The 20,000-nt window shown below is 35.1% G+C and overlaps 1 protein-coding gene across 3 annotated transcripts; it reads right to left on the bottom strand.

Annotated features, from left to right (window-relative positions):
* Nucleotides 1–232: 232 nt before the first annotated feature.
* On the bottom strand, nucleotides 233–17,982 carry LOC136837083 (neurotrypsin-like). 3 transcript variants are annotated; one of them, XM_067101690.1, is made up of 15 exons: nucleotides 17,413–17,982; nucleotides 14,215–14,299; nucleotides 13,689–13,763; nucleotides 12,192–12,336; nucleotides 11,421–11,545; nucleotides 10,592–10,740; nucleotides 10,100–10,259; nucleotides 8,648–8,854; nucleotides 7,770–7,892; nucleotides 7,032–7,228; nucleotides 5,715–5,880; nucleotides 4,758–4,904; nucleotides 3,636–3,745; nucleotides 2,623–2,731; nucleotides 233–2,050 (listed from the first exon to the last, which is right to left on the bottom strand). In XM_067101690.1, exons 2-15 carry the CDS (start codon nucleotides 14,287–14,289, stop codon nucleotides 1,718–1,720), a joined length of 2,121 nt encoding a protein of 706 aa, XP_066957791.1. In that variant the 5' UTR covers nucleotides 14,290–14,299; nucleotides 17,413–17,982; the 3' UTR covers nucleotides 233–1,717. The 3 variants fall into 3 exon arrangements, with proteins under 3 accessions (XP_066957791.1, XP_066957789.1, XP_066957792.1); XM_067101688.1 differs by having other exon boundaries at nucleotides 4,758–4,962; nucleotides 5,758–5,880; nucleotides 17,413–17,554; XM_067101691.1 differs by having other exon boundaries at nucleotides 1,923–2,077; nucleotides 4,758–4,962; nucleotides 5,758–5,880; nucleotides 17,413–17,554.
* Between the last annotated feature and the right edge of the window lie 2,018 nt (nucleotides 17,983–20,000).

Here is a 20,000-nt window from a genome sequence, read left to right as displayed (position 1 = left end):
CTTTTTCTTTCTATGATACCATTAAGCTGAAAATCCATCATTGCTACATTCCACTTACACTGACGTCTTGGGGGAAATAAATCACTTGATTTCTTCTTTTTAACCAGAAGGAATTCTTGAATAATCCTCATTCTACAGGAGATGCAAGACAGTCAGAGGCTCACGGATAAATTCTTTTTTGTGTTTTTCATAATCATCACCATTCTACCGGGAAGGTTATGATACTCGGAGGTTCATAAATAGATTATTATTATTATGATATAATGCTACAGGTAAGGGTAAGATAGTCAGAGCTCCAAGGTAAATTTTCTCCCTGAATAATCATCATAATTCTACAGGTAAAGGTAAGGCAGCAAAGGCTAATAGGTTTTCTTTCTTGAACAGCTATCACCATTCTACAACAAGGGTAGGATAGTCAGGGCCCCATGGGTAAATCTCGTTCTTGAATAGTTATCCACATTCTACAGATAAAGGTAAGATAGTGAAAGGTACAAAGGTAAATATCTTTCTTGAACAGCTATCACCATTCTACAACAATGGTAAGATAGTCAGCACCACATGGGTAAATTTCATTCTTGAATAGTTGTCCACATTCTACAGGTAAAGGTAAGGCAGTCAGAGGCTCAAAGGTAAATTTCTTTCTTGAATAGCTATCACCATTCTACAAACATGGGTAAGATAGTCAGGGCATCATAAGCAAATCTCATTCTTGAATAGTTATCCACATTCTACAGATAAATGTAAGATAGTGAAAGGTACATAGGTAAATATCTTTCTTAAACAGCTATCACCATTCTACAGCAATGGTAAGATAGTCAGCACCACATGGGTAAATTTCATTCTTGAATAGTTATCCACATTCTACAGATAAATGTAAGATAGTGAAAGGTACATAGGTGAATTTCTTCCTTGAATAGCTATCACCATTCTGCAAACAAGGGTAAGATAGTCAGCATCACATGGGTAAATTTCATTCTTGAATAGTTGTCCACATTCTATAGATAAAGGTAAGACAGTCATAGGCTCAAAGGTAAATTTCTTTCTTGAATAGCTATCACCATTATACAACAAGGGTAAGATAGTCAGGGCATCATAAGTAAATCTCATTCTTGAATAGTTATCCACATTCTACAGATAAATGTAAGATAGTGAAAGGTACATAGGTAAATTTCTTTCTTGAACAGCTATCACCACTCTGCAACAATGGTAAGATAGTTAGCACCACATGGGTAAATTTCATTCTTGAATAGTTATCCACATGCTACAGATAAAGGTAAAATGGTGAAAGGTACATAGGTAAATGTCTTCCTTGATTAGTTATCACCTTTCTACAAACAAGGGTAAGATAGTCAGGGCCTCATGGGTAAATTTCGTTCTTGAATAGTTGTCCACATTCTACAGATAAAGGTAAGACAGTCAGAGGCTCAAAGGTAAATTTCTTGAATAGTTATCACCATTCTACAACAATGGTAAGATAGTCAGGGCATCATAAGTAAATTTCATTCTTGAATAGTTATCCACATGCTACAGATAAAGGTAAAATAGTGAAAGGTACATAGGTAAATTTCTTTCTTGAACAGCTATCACCATTCTACAAACAAGGGCAAGATAATCAGGGCCCATGGGTAAGTTTCATTCTTGAATAGTTGTCCACATTCTACAGACAGACAGTCAGAGGCTCAAAGGTAAATTTCTTTGTTGAATAGCTATCACCATTCTACAAGAAAGGGTACGACAGTCGTAGATCCTTGTAGATGGTCTCCTGAATCCACCTCAAGTACTTCGTCACACGAGTGTAAATATTGGGGAAAATGGCGCGAGGGATACAATCCTTCCCGACGCTGACGATGCCATAAAGGACGTGACGTCCCTGCTGGTCCTTGCAAGTAAGGGGTCCTCCGGAGTCCCCAGCACAAGGATTGATGAATCCCGCCTTCCCGAAACAGACGCTGGAGGAGGAAAATCTCCTTGTGCCGTAACGTCCCTCGCAGATGTCGTCTGGAAGGACGCCTATTTCGGCTGTTCTGGGGACTAGAGAGCGCCTTTGGCCCTGTCACGATTAACATGATTTCATCAGCTATTCCAGAATACAGAAAATCTCCTTGATTAGAAATAGTGACTTTTTTAGTTCTTCCACAATACAGAAAACCTTCATGATTAGAAATACTGATTTTATCAGCTATTCCAGAGAACAGAAAATTTCCTTGATTAGAAATACTGATTTTATCACCTATTCCAGAATACAGAAAATTTCCTTGATTAGAAATAATGATTTTATCAGCTATTCCACAATAGAAAATCTCCTCGATTAGAAATACTGATTTTGTGCTTATGCTAATATTGTAGCGCCAGTAATTGTGTGAGAGTGTGTGTGTGCAAAACATGTGTAAGTATTATATAGATATCAGGGACTCTGAACGTGCAGGTGTACTGTCATCCAAAAAAGGGTGCATGATATCAATTCAATATGGCCACCATAATGAAGGAGACTAAAGAAACTTATCATTGCAAAATAAAAACGCAATAAACATCACATGACCAGATTAAAGACAGTCAAACCTGAATATGGGTACCATGAAGAGTTAAAACATATCTGAATGGTGTAAAAACTACATAACTTACCAGTGGAGAAGTTGACAAAACACCCCAGCCAGTCACATTACACGAGTGGAGATTTTCGTAGGTTTCTCCCAGTTTTGGCAAACAGATAGGCTTCACACGACCCCCAAACCTTTGGCAAGAAAATGCTGTTAAGAAGCAGCTGAGACAGTGCACTGTGCTGCACTAGCTATTATTTGTAGCTGAAGATTGTCTTCTGTTTTGCCTTCATATCCCTTCTAAGCAGTCTGTTTATTTAAAATTGAGTTAATTCTTAAACAGTAAAACGTACTCTTAAAACACTACTATCCATTTCAGGGACTGCGAGTCATCGTTTTTCTCAAATTTCTTTCAAACTGATCATCTGATCGAAATGGTACTTTGGCATAGTGTACAAGCCACCTCCCTTTAATATTTGGTAATATAGTGCATTGTCAAATGGTGTTAGATGAGGCATTTACTCTTGACTTTTAAAGGCAGAGTCGCATGAGTTAGCAGGACTAATCTACGCAATCGAACTTCCGCTGTCATCCATAGATAGGAAAGCGGGGCGGAGATGGGGAGGCCAGGAAAGTGGGTTGAGGAGGGATGAGGAGGGGAAGGGAGAGGGAGGGACGGGATTGGGATAAATGACGTTCGAATGCATAGTTTGGCGATGTTTGGTAACACCATGTAAGTCAAGAGTAAATGCCTTAACTAAAACCATTTGTCATTGCAATGTATTACCAAAATATTAGCGGGAGGTGTCTTGTACACTGTGTCAAAGTACCATTTCGATCAAATAAATAGTTTGAAAGATATTTGAGAAAAACGATGACTCGCGGTCTCTGAAATGGATAGTAGCTCATACCTAACTCTATTGTGCATTTCGTGGCATCAACTCCATTGAAAATAAAGCCATGTTTTGTAAATTCGTACTTAACGAGCTAATCTTCAAATAAAATTGTGTCATTCTGCAATTCTTATTGATCGAAAATTCATTTTTCCAGCTGCAAATTGAAGATCGAAATTTACACACATATATGCAAGTATCTCACCTAATTCCCCTGCCATGTTTCCTTTCAATCTTGATGAGGGCAATATCGTTGTCGCCGAAGCCTGTCTCTTCAAACAGTTCGGACAGCCAAAGTTTGTCGATGAAAAAATCCTGTTGACGGAGAACAGAATATTCAGGGAGAGTAGAATGACCAAGTTTTAATTAACACAGTTTATTCATAAAAATCATTCATTATTTCCTTCTTAATTTACAGAAATGGGGATCTCTTATTGTGTTTTTCTAACGTATTATGTCAGAAACCTGGATTGTAAACGTTAATTTTCTCATGATAATGTGAAAATTGCCTTTTATAATCCAGGTTGTAATTATAGGCGTAAGAAATGAAGGATATTTTGCACAAGATATCATTCAAGTTTGATGTCAGTGATTTAATTGCTATTCATCTTAGGTACTTTGGTGTCTCAGTGCGAACCATAATTTCACAGATCAAACTACTTAGATTCTGACCCAGTTAAACAACATCAGACATATATACTTCTCAATTATAGAGGTCCTTTATTCCTCACACCGTTGGACTGTGGGACAGTCTCCCTACTGAGGATGTCATGTAATTGGAACTTCAAAACTTCAAGTGAAGATACTATTCTCCCTCCATTTTAATACATATTTATCTATTTATTAATCTATTTTTTTTAATAATTGAGATCTCTTCTTTCTGTATTTCCCTTTACCTTCTCTTACTTCCTAATGAAACCCATATTCTTTGGGAAGCTTGAATTTCAAGTCAATGGCCCCTTTGGTGGGCTTGTTCCATATGAATAAGGTTCATCTTCTGAATAATAATAATAATAATAATAATAATAATAATAATAATAATAATAATAATAATAATAATAATAATAATAATAATAATAATAATAATTTCTTTGGAAGGTTGAATTTCAAGTCAATGGCCCCTTTGGTGGGCTTGTTCCATATGAATAAGGTTCATCTTCTGAATAATAATAATAATAATAATAATAATAATAATAATAATAATAATAATAATAATAATAATAATAATAATAAATAGTAACAGAAATGTATACAATGTTAACTGAGTAAGACAAACAGAAACGAAACAGACACATACAGACGAAAAACCACAGCCCCTTTTCCTTACCTGCTGCGAACTGTCATCGAAGTTCGTGTTGAAATCGCCGATACTGACGATGAAGTCCAGTTTCCCTTGCAGCTCGAAGCAATGAGCCGCCGACAGAATGTAGTCTTCGGAAATCATGACGGCTCCGCATTCTTGGGTGTATCCGTTCTGCAATGCATAACAATGACGTTGTCTCTCATCATATACGTACGTCCAAGTTGAGTCCCTTGTTATAGAGGGAATATATATGTGAGGTGCTTATCAGTCATTTCTATTTGCTTTCAGTGGTATTTCCATTGAATGGTTAGGTCATAAGGAAAAGCATTACATATATTGCAGCTTGGTAATTAATGTTTACCTGGCATTGTTCAAAGTCTGCATCTCAATTTTTTTTTTGTAAGGATCTAGTGATGAGTGCTTGTGTTAATAAAATAATGGAAACGCAAAACTATTGCTGGGTCCAATTAGAAAATATATCAGTTTCTTGTTTTCTGTAAAATGGTAACTAACAAGATCGGGTTTTGTTATTATGGCTTTGAACAGTGCTTGTTTGTTGGAGTTACTTAGTCTTCCATATAAAATTGTGTTGTTGATTCATGCGTTTACTTTTGGTACTACGTTGTAATATATATATATATATATATATATATATATATATATATATATATATATATATATATATATATATATATATATATACATATTTATATATATATATACATATTTATATATATATATATATATATATATATATATATATATATATATATATATATATATGTATATATGTACACATATACATACACACTTCTGCAGTATACCCTTCTAATCATTTAATATTTATTCTATCTAAAACAAAGGATTTTTAAAGAAAAAAGCAAAACATTTTTTTATAAAAGACCAGATGAGCCTAAGCTAAACAGAAATAAAAAAAAAACGCGAAAAACAAAAATAAATCCGTAAATCCTTTAATCTTACTCTGGATCTGACCCGGAGAGACGCCAGCCAGGGCACATCATACCTGGAGGAGATCCTCCCGCCGCGCACCTTGCCCAGACCCGTCAGGGACTGCTCTGAGGCGTCCAGGGGCTCCCCGCAGTCCGACGGAAGGACTCTGGACAGTAGGTCGTCGACGGAGGTTCCTCTGTCATGTGTCAAGCAAATATATATATATATATATATATATATATATATATATATATATATATATATATATATATATATATATATATATATATAATATATATATATATAATATATAATTTATATATTATAATTAAAAGGCAATGTAAAAAGAATACATTAATAAAAATAGAAAAAGAGACATGTCACAGAATCAGCTTACAAAAATCAAGAAGAATAAAACATTACCAATAATTATTTTATATGCCAAAAGAGGAAACAAACATAAATAAAGAATTAACTTAGATAATCTTCAGGCCCACTAAAAACAAAAAAACACACATACACAAAAAACAAATACTTAATACCATATTAGTTCTATAATCTATAGAAATATCTTCCTCTTTTACATTGAAAGCAAATAAAATCCATAAAGATGCATTACTGTAAAAGAACCTCGGCATTTGTTCTCAACTTGTTGCTGACTTGTTTTGAACTTGTCGTTGATTTGTTTTGAACTTGTTGTTGACTTGTTCTCAACTTGTTACTGACTTGTTTTCAACTTGTCATTGATTTGTTTTCAACTCATTGTTGACTTGCTTTCAGTTTGTTGTTGACTTGTTTTCAACTTGTCGTTGATTTGTATACTTGTTTTCAACTTGTCGTTGATTTGTATACTTGTTTTCAATTTGTTGTTGATTTGTTTTCAACGTGTTACTGACATGTTTTCAACTTGTCATTGATTTGTTTTCAACTCATTGTTGACTTGCTTTCAACTTGTTGTTGACTTGTTTTCAACTTGTTGTTGATTTGTATACTTGTTTTCAATTTGTTGTTGATTTGTTTTCAATGTGTTAATAACTTGTTTTCAACTTGTCATTGGCTTGTTTTCTACTTGTTGTTGACTTGTTTTCAACTTGTCGTTGATTTGTATACTTGTTTTCAATTTGTTGTTGATTTGCTTTCAACGTGTTAATGACTTGTTTTCAACTTGTCATTGGCTTGTTTTCAACTTGTCGTTGACTTGTTTTCAACTTGTCGCTGTCTTGTTTTCAACTTGTCGTTGACTCGTTTTCAACATGTTTGTAGTATGTTAACGATAAGTTCCCGACATGTGTTCATGACATGCTATACCACAATGTAGAACATGAAATGTTTACAAGCGTGACATACCTGATGCAGGCAACGGAGGCCGTGTGCCGCTGTGTACAGGTTCTGTTCGCGACTCTAATCCTACAATCCTGGATGGTGGTCTCGCTGCCGACGCAATCCAGGATGATGTTCCAGACTTCTCCAGTGGGTGGTCCGAAATGAGAGTCTCTCAGAGCAATGGCGTCATTTCCAGCGTAGCCAAGCATCCGACAGATCACCTGGGCAGATAAGAGTGAAGATGCCTTATATAGTGAGACGAAGTTTGCATACGTTTATCTTTCTGATAGTCAACACCGATAGACCATGGGTTTAGGATTAATTTTAAAGGTCAATGTCAGTAGTTTTTTTTATATATAAAAATATCAACCTGAATGGAAACGGAGGTAGAATTACCGTAAATATTTGGACTATATTGATGAATAATAATGCATCCTGCCATTTGACAGTTCTCGCATGGGACTGGGAAAGAGCGCCAGGTATTTTGCGACTGCATCAAACAATACTAAGAAGAAACGAAAAAGAGTTTGAAAAATAATGCCGTGATTTAACATTAGGAACATCACGAAGCTTCCAGTTCACCTGAGGTCATAATGGCAAGCAGAAAATCGTTTAAATTTTCATCCTTTTTGGTAGGGAGGAGCATTGATTATTGAGATAATAAGGACATTTCAGCCTCAAAGATAACTGCTATCGTGGTACATGAGGGCAGAAAGAAACATAAGTTCATGAGGAACATAAGAGAACGAAATGGTTCCTCACCTGAGCATCCAAATCATCGAAGCCTTCGTCGCAAATGCTGGCAGGCGAGGGAAGAGTGCTTGACCTAACCTCAACTCGTCCGGAACCTTGGGTACTGCCTTCCACTAACTGCACACTGAGCGTCTGCAAACGAACGAACGTTGAGTAAATAAAGAAATTCAATTAGGAGAGACAAGTAGAGAAGTGGGGAAGGTGTACAGGCACAGATTAAGTCGTGTCTGAGGAGAGATTACTTTCTTGAAACGTTAACACCAAGGTCTAGGCCTAGCTTTTAGGCTGAGAGCGTCGACAACAAAGTTTAAAACTGTCGTGCTTCGTTAGAATAGCCCGCAGGTTTCCTAAGCTGTCGTGACTGCTTGGTGTGCGTGACATATGTCCATGCATAATTAATCCTTATAATTAGTAACTGTAAGTATCTTTAAAAGGTGACATTACGTAGATGTAGATTTCCTTAGGATTTAAGATATTCTGACTAGTGACTAGGGTTAAAAACCAGTCGTGAAAAAAGGACATGAACACAGTTTGTTCAGTGAGTAAAATATGCATACACATGTGTAACTTGTAATGCTCGCTTTATATATATGAGTGTGTATGTGTGTATCTATATATATATATATATATATATATATATATATATATATATATATATATATTACTTATGTTATCTGCTCATAAATCACTCACATACAATACTTGGTAATCTAAACTTTCTGAATTAGAAGTTTTGATAAATAATTAAATTTGAATCACAGCTCCTTCCAGCAAAATCCTCAACACTCACGTACAACCTTCCCTTCCAGCAATACTAGAATGGCTCCCTCAAGCATCCATGCTCATGATGCAACCCTCTAACCTCGAGAAGACTGAACGATCTTTACCCCGTCATGGCAGAAGACGCCCGCGTCCTCGGCGTGGGCGCAATCACTCTCCCCCCAGAGGAATCCAGGGCAGCTGGAAAGGCTGCTTTCCTCCCCAGTGCATTCCAGGTTATCGACGCCGATGTCATCGCCTGTTCCCTCGCCGAAGTAGGCTCTTGTGAAGGCCACGCTCATTCCACTCCCGTAGCCTAGGTTTCGACAGATTACCTGGGAAGAGGAGAGCGGGAAATGTTACTTGAACGAGTCCAGAAATAAAGGAATGGAATGGAATGGAATATAGAATCTGAATATAGGTTTGAAAGGTGTAACAGGAGGAAAACCTCAAAGCAGTTGCATCATGATGCAATTGTTAGGAGGGTGGATAGCAAGATGGAAGAAGGAAAATATGAATGGGGGGTACAGTAAAGGGAATGAAAGGGGTTGCAGCTAGGGGCAGAAGGGACGCTGCAAAGAATCTTAAGTAATGCCTACAGTGCACCGTGTGAGGTGGACTAATGGTACTACTCCCTTACGGGAAGAAATGAAGGAATACGCCGTAATATTAAATGTTCAAGTTACTGAATAACCTTTTCCATAATTTACTCAAGTAAGCAATCTCTGTGCACACCTTGATGGTACATTGTAGCAGAAGTGGCCACCTAGCCATCATGTATTGATTTTAAAACCAGCACTGGACCTAGGCATCCTCTTCCTTGTCTAAACCACACTGTTCTTCCCTGTCAAACCATCTGTTATCAATCTAACTTTCATTAAAATCTTTCTGTGCTTCTCTTTATATACTATGTAACATATACCATTATGGTTCTTCTAATCTCCTCTGTATCTTGAGCCCTTTGACAAAGACTGAGCCTTACTGCAATCAGATATGATCGTAAAGGAATTCGACATATTTTGGCTTTCCTTACATAAAAACTTGGGTTTACTTGAATCAAACATCTGATCATCATGAAATACTACATTCTCTGGCTTCCCTTAAACAAAGATTGAAGCTTACTGCAATCAAACATGACCGTAAAGGAATTATACATGCCCTGGCTTCCCTTAAGCAAAGATTGAGCCTTACGGTAATCAAACATCTGGTTATAGTGGAATTCTACATACTCTGGGTTCCCTTAAACAAAAACCGAAGCTTACTTTAATCAAACATCTGATCCTAAAGGAATTCTGCTTACTTTAGCTTCCCTTAAGCAAAGATTGAGCCTGACGGTAATCAAACATCTGATCATAATGGAATTCTACATACTTCGAGGTCCCTTAAAGATTGAACCTTACTGCAGTCAAACGTCTGATCGTAAAGAAATTCTAAATACCCTGGCTTCCCTTCAACAAAGACTGGGGCTTACTTTCATCAAACATATGATCATAACAGAGTTCTACATACTCTGGCATCCCTTAAACAAAGATAAAGCTTTACTTTAGTCAAACATCTGATCATAAATGAATTCTACATACTTTGGCTTCCTGTCTGCCGAACAAGTCATCACAGACGGTACTCCAGGTTCCATTGTGCTTCATGTAGACGGTTCCCGCTACGCTGTTACCTGGAATCTTCGTTGGAATGACGGATTCCAGACGGAATGCATCTTCCTCACATAGCTCCGGCTTTTCGTCACTTAATTGTTTATGCAAGGAAGAGAGAAAAGGAACATTTTGCACTGGATGTTAATTTCCACAGTGCAGTAAACCATCTCGAATATGTATTATCCTTTTTTCCTTTAATTATACAATTAGCAATTTATCTACAACAGCTCTTTCTATACAAAGAAGCCTTTAATGGCTGAAGATGTTCAGCAGGATTTAAATAGTAAAATGGACTAATTTCTGTCATATGGAATATTGAAAGATGGAAAAAAACAAAGATCAACTTTCCACTGTACAAAAACATGATGCATTTACCTTCCATCTAGGCAGTCCTCAGAGCCACCAAATAAAAGATAAACTAACCTTCCATCCATGCAGTCCTGGAAGCCATTACATACAAGGTATTCAGAAATACAAGAGGAATCAGAGGTCGTTCCAGACGTCACCTCACAAGTAAATTGGTTACTTGAGCACAGCTCAGCAGAATCTGTTTGACATTCGACTCCTGCCACCTTTAAATAAAAAATATATATATTTTTAAGATAAATATCTCTCATAAAATATATCAAGTGTTGTCCTCCTTCATTAGAGAGTTTCTGGATAAAAATCAAAAGTTTTTTTACGTGATTAATCTATCATCACAAAAGGTTGTTTGCAAGTAAAATAGGAACATATTTTGGATGACAAATATTTATAAAGTTTGTAAATTTAGTCGTCCAGGATGAGACAAGCACTGAAATTCTTTGTCTTTCTAAACAATTAATTAAAACTAATTCAGCTCTACACTATGAAAGAGAAATGCTGATATTAATATGAATAAATGCAAGAGGGGAAAAAACTATTGATTAATTATGGGTAGCGTTCTTTTAAGAATTGAAAAAATAAAACTTAAATATGTTGTGCATCACCAAGAGTTAGAAAGCTATTGATATGAACATTATGGGTAGCGTTCTTTTAGGAACTGAAAATTTAGCGTTCTTTTAAGAATTGAAAAAATCAAATTTAAGTACTGTATGTTGTGCATTACCAAGGCGTAGAAAGCTATTGATATGAATATTATGGGTAGCGTTCTTTTAAGAATTTAAAAAAATAAAACCTAAATTACCAAGACGTAGAGAGCTATTGATATGAACATTATGGGTAGTTCTTTTAAGAAATAAAAAAAAAGAAACACGAGTATGTCACTCATTACCTCAGCACCTGTGCAATACTGTGTGTTGCTGCTGAGTGTGCAACTGGTCAGATCAACATTGGAACTACCAGTTTCCTCAGGACATTCCAGCAAATACATGTCTTTCCAGTCATCTGGAGTCCAGCCTGAAATATATGTATTGGTGAATGAATATAAATCTTAGACCATATTGGTGAATGAGAATAAATAATGGATAATGAACACCTGTTTATACAGGAAATAGTGAGTAAATATAGAGAACAGATAATGAACACATGTTTATATAGAAATTTAGTGAGTAAATATAGAAAATAAACTGATAAAATACAACTGTTAATATAGGAATTAAGTGGGTAAATATAGAGAATGAACACACAATGAACACCTGTTTATGTAGGGATTAGTGAGTAAATATGGAGAATGGACAGATAATGAACATCTGTTTACATATAAATTAGTGAGTAAATATAGAGAATGAGCAGGTAATTAACACCTGTTTGTATAGGAATTAGTGGAAAATATAAATATTTAGATAACGAGCATCTGTTTATATAGGAATTAGGTAATAAACATATAAATATATAGACAAAGAACCCTGTTTATATAGGAATTAATGAAATGATATATATATACATATATATATATATATATATATATATATATATATATATATATATATATATATATATATATATATATATATATATATACATATATATATATATAATAAACACCTGTTTATGGTGAACAGTCAGACACAGTCATGAATAATGGACCTTCTCTTCGACTTACGCTGGGTGTGTCCTCCGAAGAAATGCCGGCGGGTAAACCGCAGCGCCCTGGGGTACCCCAATGCCCTGCAGACGGCGTTAGCTTCAGTCATTCCGAAGAAGTCATCGCACAGAGGGCGCCCTCCGCCGCCGGCTTCTGACGTCACCTGAGAGTAATCTTATATGGAACCAACCTTTCAATATTCTTAATTTTATATAATTAGATTTAATCAAACATAACTGACGAAAACGTACTGTCACAATCACCCTATTCGACTGGGTGGTTTTTATAGTGTGGGGTTAGGGGTTGCATCCTGCCTCCTTAGAGTCCATCACCTTTCTCACTGCGTGCACTGTTTCAAAACTGCATGAGTCCTGGAGCTGCTTGTTTTTCAAAATCATTATAGGTAGTTTCCACTGGCATATTCCATATTCCTCTCATTTCGATTTTCAGGTCTTGATACTTATCAACTTTTTCTCTTTCTTTCTCACCTACTCTGGTATCCCATGGTATAATAATAATAATAATAATAATATTATTATTATTATTATAATAATAATATTATTATTATTATTATTATTATTATTATTATTATTATTATTATTATTATTATTATTATTCAGAGGATGTAACCTGTTCATATGGAACAAGCCCACCACAGGGGCCATTGACTTGGAATTCAAGCTTCCAAAGAACATTATGGTGTTCATTAGGGAGAGGAGTCAAAGTGAAATAGAACTGGAGATAAGAAAATTAATACAAGAGTTCTATTGTAATTTTACCATTAGATACAAACTCGATAGATAAAAAGAAAAAAATTAGACCTGAAAACCTAAAACCAAGGAATGGCTAAGGAACAGTTAACCAAAAACAAGGCATCAGGACCCGTGTTGCCAGGAAAACAAGGACAATTAATGGCAGATTTCTTTGTCTTACTTAAGACACACATGTTGCCAACACCAAGGAATGGCTAAAAAAAAAATTACCTTAAAAAAATGACATCAAGATCCTTGTAAAATAAATAATGAAGACAAGTTTTTTTTACCTTACTAAGAAGCCTGAGATCAAGTGGAATGGAATGGAATATAGAGTTTAGGTCAAAGGCCAAGCGCTGGGACCTATGAGGTCATGCAGCGCTGAAAGGAAAATTGAGAGTAAAAGGTTACAAAGGTGTAACAGGAAGAAAACCTCACAGTTGCACTATGAAAGATGGAAGAAAGATCACATGAACTGAGGTACAGTAAAAGGAATGAAAGGGGTTGCAGCTAGGGGGCCGAAGGAACGCTGCAAAGAACCTTCAGTAATGCCTACAGTGCACCCGGTGAGGTGCACTGACGGCAGTACCCCATTACGGGGCTGAAATCAAGTGGTCCACTGGGAAAAGGTATAGAGAGGAAGCATTGAATTCAGGAATTCAGTGAGAAAAGACGTACGCATTAATTTGTCTCAGCAAAGGAACAATTTACACAAAGAAGAGATTGACAAAGACAATTAACGTCAGATATTTTGTCCTCTTACCAAGACATTGCCCTCTGAAGGTCTTTCTCCACCATCCAGTTGGACGGCAGCTACTTTTCCGATGAGGAGAGGCCTCTGAAATTCACAGAAAACATATTTTGTAATGACAGTCACATTACGTACTCACAGGAAGAATATTAGAATGAACGGCTTCTGATTTATAAAATTCACGTACTTGTTAACATTATTATATATGCACCTTTGCTGAGATATTCATACAGTTACAGGTTGCATTTAATAGCTTTGCAAAGACTTTGTTTTATCAAAACAATCATAAGTAAAATGATGTTTAACAGAGTGTGCGTTTGAGCAAGGCAATACAATCAAGTTATTGAACTGTTTCCCAGCATATGAATAATACCGTTATACTTTCTTTTTTGAGAAAAATGTTAACTTTGGTGTTTATAACCGTAATGAGCATGAACAATGAAGGCATATTCAAGACAGGTAGTGTACCTAAAAGAAAGCCTTATAGATTAATGAAGCATAGAAGGTCTGAAACTGTCATCATGGCCTCATTACTCACCTGTGACTGAGCTGGTGAACTGAACGACAGGTGGACGAGAAGAACGAGCAGTGACCATCTTAAGCCCAGATCCATCTCTGAGTCACTGTAGATTTTATGAATATTAGAGTATAGCTGTTTATTATACTAAGGAAGCAAGCATGAAATCTGTAAATTGATATACATATATATATATATATATATATATATATATATATATATATATAATATATATTAATTATATATATATATATATATATATATATATATATATATAATGATATTAATTATTGTTTGGTTACGAACAGAAAGGAACATAGCTGATTTTATCAATTTTTTCATGTAGAATTACTTGGATGGGTTTGTAAGGAAATTTCATGTATGTATATATACATACATATATATGTGTATATATATGTGTGTGTGTGTATGCGGTATATGAATGGATGTACGTGTATGTGTATGTGTCACGATGACTCTGAAACACATTGAGCAATTTCAACCAAACTTGGTATAAATATGACTTACTATCTAGGAATCAGCACTGTGAGAGAGAGAGAGAGAGAGAGAGAGAGAGAGAGAGAGAGAGAGAGAGAGAGAGAGAGAGAGAGAGAGAGAGAGAGTTTATCTATTTGTTGTCTCTTTTATAACCCAAAATGAACCAATAAAATTACTTTACACCTACAAAAAGCTAACTTATGAATGGAAACAAGGTTATGAATGAATCATCTACAACTTCCTTGTGAACAATGATCGTTTATACTATCGTATTAGTAAACAATGAAATGTCTACCGCCCATACAAGTCACAGGGGCCCATGAAGGTCAGGTGGTATCTAGAATGGCAAAGGTGTGACGATATAAATTACAAATCAGAAACGTGTTCTGTTAACCTTTCACAAGCTTAATCGTTTCATCAGCCCTGTGATTGGTCAATTTTGACAACAGAAGATTCACGTGATCGCATACGCTGCATGGAATCAACGATTTAAAAAGACTTCTTTCAACCTCAATTTAATCGGTATACCTCGAATATAAGGTTCTTAAAAGTGGCAAGAAACCAATCTTGAAATGTAGACAAAATATGGGGAACGGTACTGCTAAAAAAAAAGAAAAAAAAATATAACAAAAACCAAGAAAATATAATCCATGTACAATCTCTCAGCACACAAGCAAATATTTTTTCTTCTCATTCCATCCACGCGTAACCTCAAGGTGAACCACAATGACGGAGGCGTTTGTATCCTCAGCCCAGATATCCTCTCCTGTCCTACCCATATCCTGGCACCCGCCCCCACCCTCCATATCCTCCGACCCGCAATGCCCCACCTTCAGTGGGAGCTCTGCCCATTCTACTAACCTTAAGCAGGGAAGGGAATTCCCCGAAAAAAGTTTTTTTTTCAGTTGAAGTTTAATCGTTGAGTCTTCTTGCAGCTGTGAGTGGGATTATTAGGAGGCAGGTTTGGGGGAGGAGTGGGTGTGTACTGTTTCTGCTACTACATCAGCTACTACTAATACTGCTACTAGTACTACTATTAATAATAATAATAAAAATAATAATAATAATAATAATACAATAATACATACATACATACATACATACATACATACATACACTGGCAGTAACCATTACAAAATCATTCAGTCAATAATAATAATAATCAATAATCATCATCATCATCATCATCATCATAATAGTAATAATAATAATAATAATAAAAATAATAAAACATCGGCAGTACATTCAATAATAATAATAATAATAATAATAATAATAATAATAATAATAATAATAATAATAATACATTTGCAGTAACACATGTTTATCAGCAAGTCAATAATAATGATAATAATATTAAAAACAATACATCTGCAGTAACGTCAATAATAATAATAATAATAATAATAATAATAATAATAATAATAATAATAATAATAATAATAATAATAATAATAATAATAATAATGTTATATTTATCCATATCATTACAGCATTTCTTTCTGCAACAGTGTTTTCATTGCTACTAAAACTAAGTAGGCTCTTATTACTGATGGTATCCTTAACGAAGATAATGTTAACAATATCGTTTTTGAGGGAGAGAGAGAGAGAGAGAGAGAGAGAGAGAGAGAGAGAGAGACAGACAGACAGACAGACAGACAGAGAGAGAGAGAGAGAGAAGGGGCGATTCAGCTTATGGCTTTGAATGATTTCGTCACTTAATCAATAACAAATCATTTGCTAAATCCTTTACTAGGGACCAAAAATTACTTAACCCTATGTTGTCAACTACTCAATGGAATATAGAATGGAATGGAATATAGAATTTAGGCCACAGGCCAAGCGCTGGGACCTACGAGGTCATTCATGGCTGAAAGGGAAAGTGAGAGTAGAAAAATTTGAAAGGTGAAACAGGAGGAAAATCTCAAAGCAGTTGCACCATGAAACATTTCTTAGGAGAAAGTTGGGGAAAGTAAGACAGAGAATATGAATGGAGGTACAGTTAAAGGAATGAAAGGGGTTGCAGCTAGGGGCCTAAGGAAGGGACGGTGCAAAGAACCTTAAGTAATGCTTACAGTGCACCGCGAGAACTCCCCTACGGAGGATAACTACTTAATAATATGCAGTGAATAATACTTAATAGATAACGATATTACGCTGCTGCCAATAAGTGGCGCACACGAAATATTTAAATGCTATTTTTTCTTTTTATAGTGAAAGGATTAAACTTACATTATTTACAATTACAACATTTACAATATGATTACAGTCTACATCAACACAGCATACATAGGCATTTCTTTACATAAGCACAATCCCTCTAAACTGACAATTTACACATCTCGCTTTAGTTTAGATTATTCATCATTAACTTTACTTGGCTCAAAATGAAAGAATAAGTGAAAACGACATGTCCTTAATTGTAAGGACTTTAATTTTAATCAAGCAATTCACAACAGAAATGAGTTCGTTACTAATGAATCATCAAAGAAATTATTCCACCACCTGGAAGTCACCAAGAAAATTCACTTGGCTGGTAGGAAGGGTTTAACGAGAATTGCCACTAATATAAAACATTATTCCACCAAATTACAGTGACTGAGTTAACCCTGTTCCTTCGATCGTTAATGTGTTTAAAAGAGTCTAATACTTTCTCTCAACCTAAAGGAGTTTGTTAAATTATCTAGCCTTTTAGTAAACTAACAATTAACATCAACTCACCTCTATCTGTGTTGGCGTTTTTCTGTTCTCGATAGAGAGGACAGCCAGGTGGAAGCCTATGGCAAGCAAGCTCCGATTAAACACATATCTGGATTTCCATTCACCTTTTTCTGAGTCCAACGAGGTGTGGAGAAAGTCTCACTCACGGAAAAGCTTTATAGCCAGGGGAAAAGCTAATACAAGCTTTATGGGCAGTCTCACTCGTCAGAGAAAGCTAATACAAGCTTGATATAAAGCCAGTCTCACTCTCTAGTCAGGGGGGAAAAGCTATATAGCCAGTCTCACTCGTCAGAGGAAAGCTAATATAAGCTTTATAGCCAGTCTCACTCTCTAGTCAGAGGAAAGTTGATACAAGCTTTATAACCAGTCTCACCCTCCCGTCAGGCGGAAAACTACAAGCTATATAACCAGTCTCACTCGTCACAGGAAAGCTAATACAAGCTTTATAGCCAGTCCCACTCTCTCCTCAAGGGTAAAAAACCTACGAGCTTTGTAGCCAATCTCACTCTCCCGTCAGGTGGAGAATCTAACACAAGCTACAACGCACGAGGCCGAGGCAAGGCGAGAACTGGCATCATCAGCTGACGCTTGTGTTTACGAAGGCTGCGTTGGTTGGGACAGGTTGCTGTGGGTTCAGTCAGTGCACGGCTCTTGGAATCTGGTTTGGGGACGAGGCACAATTTGGATTGGAATACAGCTTTATTATTATTATTATTATTATATTATTATTTTATTTTTTCTTTTTTGTTGTTTTTACATTTCTTATTATTAAACCAAAAGAAAAAACAGGAGATGTGAAGAGATATAGATAAAAGAATAGTAAATACAGTTTTTATTATTATTATTATATTATTAATGAAAAAGCATTGTGAAGTAAACAGATATATATATATATATATATATATATATATATATATATATATATATATATATATATATATATATATATATATATATATATACATATATATATATATATATATATATATATATATATATATATATATAAATATATACATGTATATATAAGGATAAAAATCTCGGATAAATGAATGAATGAATGAATAAATAAATAGTCATATGTATATTTCGAGTGACTTACGACATTAAATTCTCTCTTATAGACGTAAAATCCTGTAATCTATTTGAACGGGATCTTTCGAAGTTCAATTTGATATTCAAGGATAACTTATACTAAAAAAAAAAAGCTTTTTCAAGTTCAGTTACCTGTACTAATCATATTAAAGAAATGCAAGTTTTAAACTATAAAATTATAAAGGAACTTTCAACATGACAACGTGAAGAATGATTGTTGAATTTCAAGAAATAAAATCATATTTCCGAAATCGGCAACTCATAATAGGAAAAGACTGATATGGTCGTAGGGCAGTTTGTAGCCTTACTAAAATGAGCTTCTTGTAAAGACGAAAAATCTTAGAGTAGTGAAATTCGTTTTGCCTAATTTTTTAATTGTGAAATGTCCAAATGATTAGATGCAGAGCTCATTTTAGTTACGACTAGTTTTGAATAATTCTCTAGTTATTAAATGCTGAAGGGGTGATTACGTTGGAAGTGTAGGCCTTTTCATGATTCAGTTATTGTGAAATAATAATATTTTTTTGTCTGATGATGGAATGAGCGCTTATCTGAACCCATTATATGAAGTATCAGTAACAATTTAAAGCACCAGAAATCACTGCAACATGGAGATATCTGAATCATCCACTTTTATCTTCCAGAATATGCCTGCAAATTTAGCATTTTCTCAATGAAAATGGCTGAAGTAATTTATCACGATTATCATAGTTTCTCTCGGCTAAATCTTTATTCCTGTGAGGGCTTAGTCATTCCAATAACATTATGTTTGCAAGTCCTTGGCTGATCCAAAACACATGATTTCCGTACTCATTGTAATCAGGAAATGCTAACACTGGTTTGGGTTGGTTGACAATGCGGGATCTTGTGTGTTTCTCCTTCATAATAACCTGTATGACAGCGTTACTCAAGGAGCATTTGCCTCTGGTAGCCAAAACTAACCTGTTTATAGGACCTGCAATATAACCAGATTATTAAAATGAAGTGGAGGCTTGCAATACTGAAGGGTGAATAATTCATATGAGGTAATTGGTACTCAGTGACTGTCTCTCTCACATAATGAAAATCTGCTTTTATGAAATGAAATCACGTAGAGAGGTCTTGATATGGATATGAAAAAAGGAAAATAAAACGGCAAATATATAATAATTATATTTCTTATTCTCTTTGACAATCAGCTGCCTTTGGGGTACTGGAACTAATAATCAAATCTGAAGTAAACTGCGAGTCTTAACTGCATAAAAAAATTCCCATTAGATAGTAGATAGTAATATGGAAAATATGTGTGTTCTTCAATTATTCTGCGAAAAGATTTTTAATCATAAGAACTTTAATCATAAGAACTTTAATCATAAACCCAAACTTCACCAATACATTGCATTTCTATAACGTCCCAAAATCTTACTTAGGACAGGAACTCATAGATAAAACTTCTTTTTTTAATAGAGCCTTATGTTAAACTCACTGTAATTCTGTAATATCACAGACAAATT

This window comes from Macrobrachium rosenbergii, chromosome 57, assembly GCF_040412425.1.
Source record: "Macrobrachium rosenbergii isolate ZJJX-2024 chromosome 57, ASM4041242v1, whole genome shotgun sequence".
In the NCBI taxonomy this organism is placed as follows: domain Eukaryota; kingdom Metazoa; phylum Arthropoda; class Malacostraca; order Decapoda; family Palaemonidae; genus Macrobrachium; species Macrobrachium rosenbergii.
This window is presented reverse-complemented; position numbering and strand designations above follow the sequence as displayed.

Excerpts from the sequence above, each read along its gene's own strand:
- LOC136837083 (XM_067101688.1), bottom strand. The coding sequence starts at position 14,289 with ATGGATCTGGGCTTAAGATGGTCACTGCTCGTTCTTCTCGTCCACCTG. Across the intron at positions 10,741-11,420 it reads AGTATTGCACAGGTGCTGAG|GTGGCAGGAGTCGAATGTCA; the intron begins GTAATGAGTGAC and ends TTTTATTTAAAG. Across the intron at positions 3,746-4,757 it reads TCGATGACAGTTCGCAGCAG|GATTTTTTCATCGACAAACT; the intron begins GTAAGGAAAAGG and ends CTCCGTCAACAG.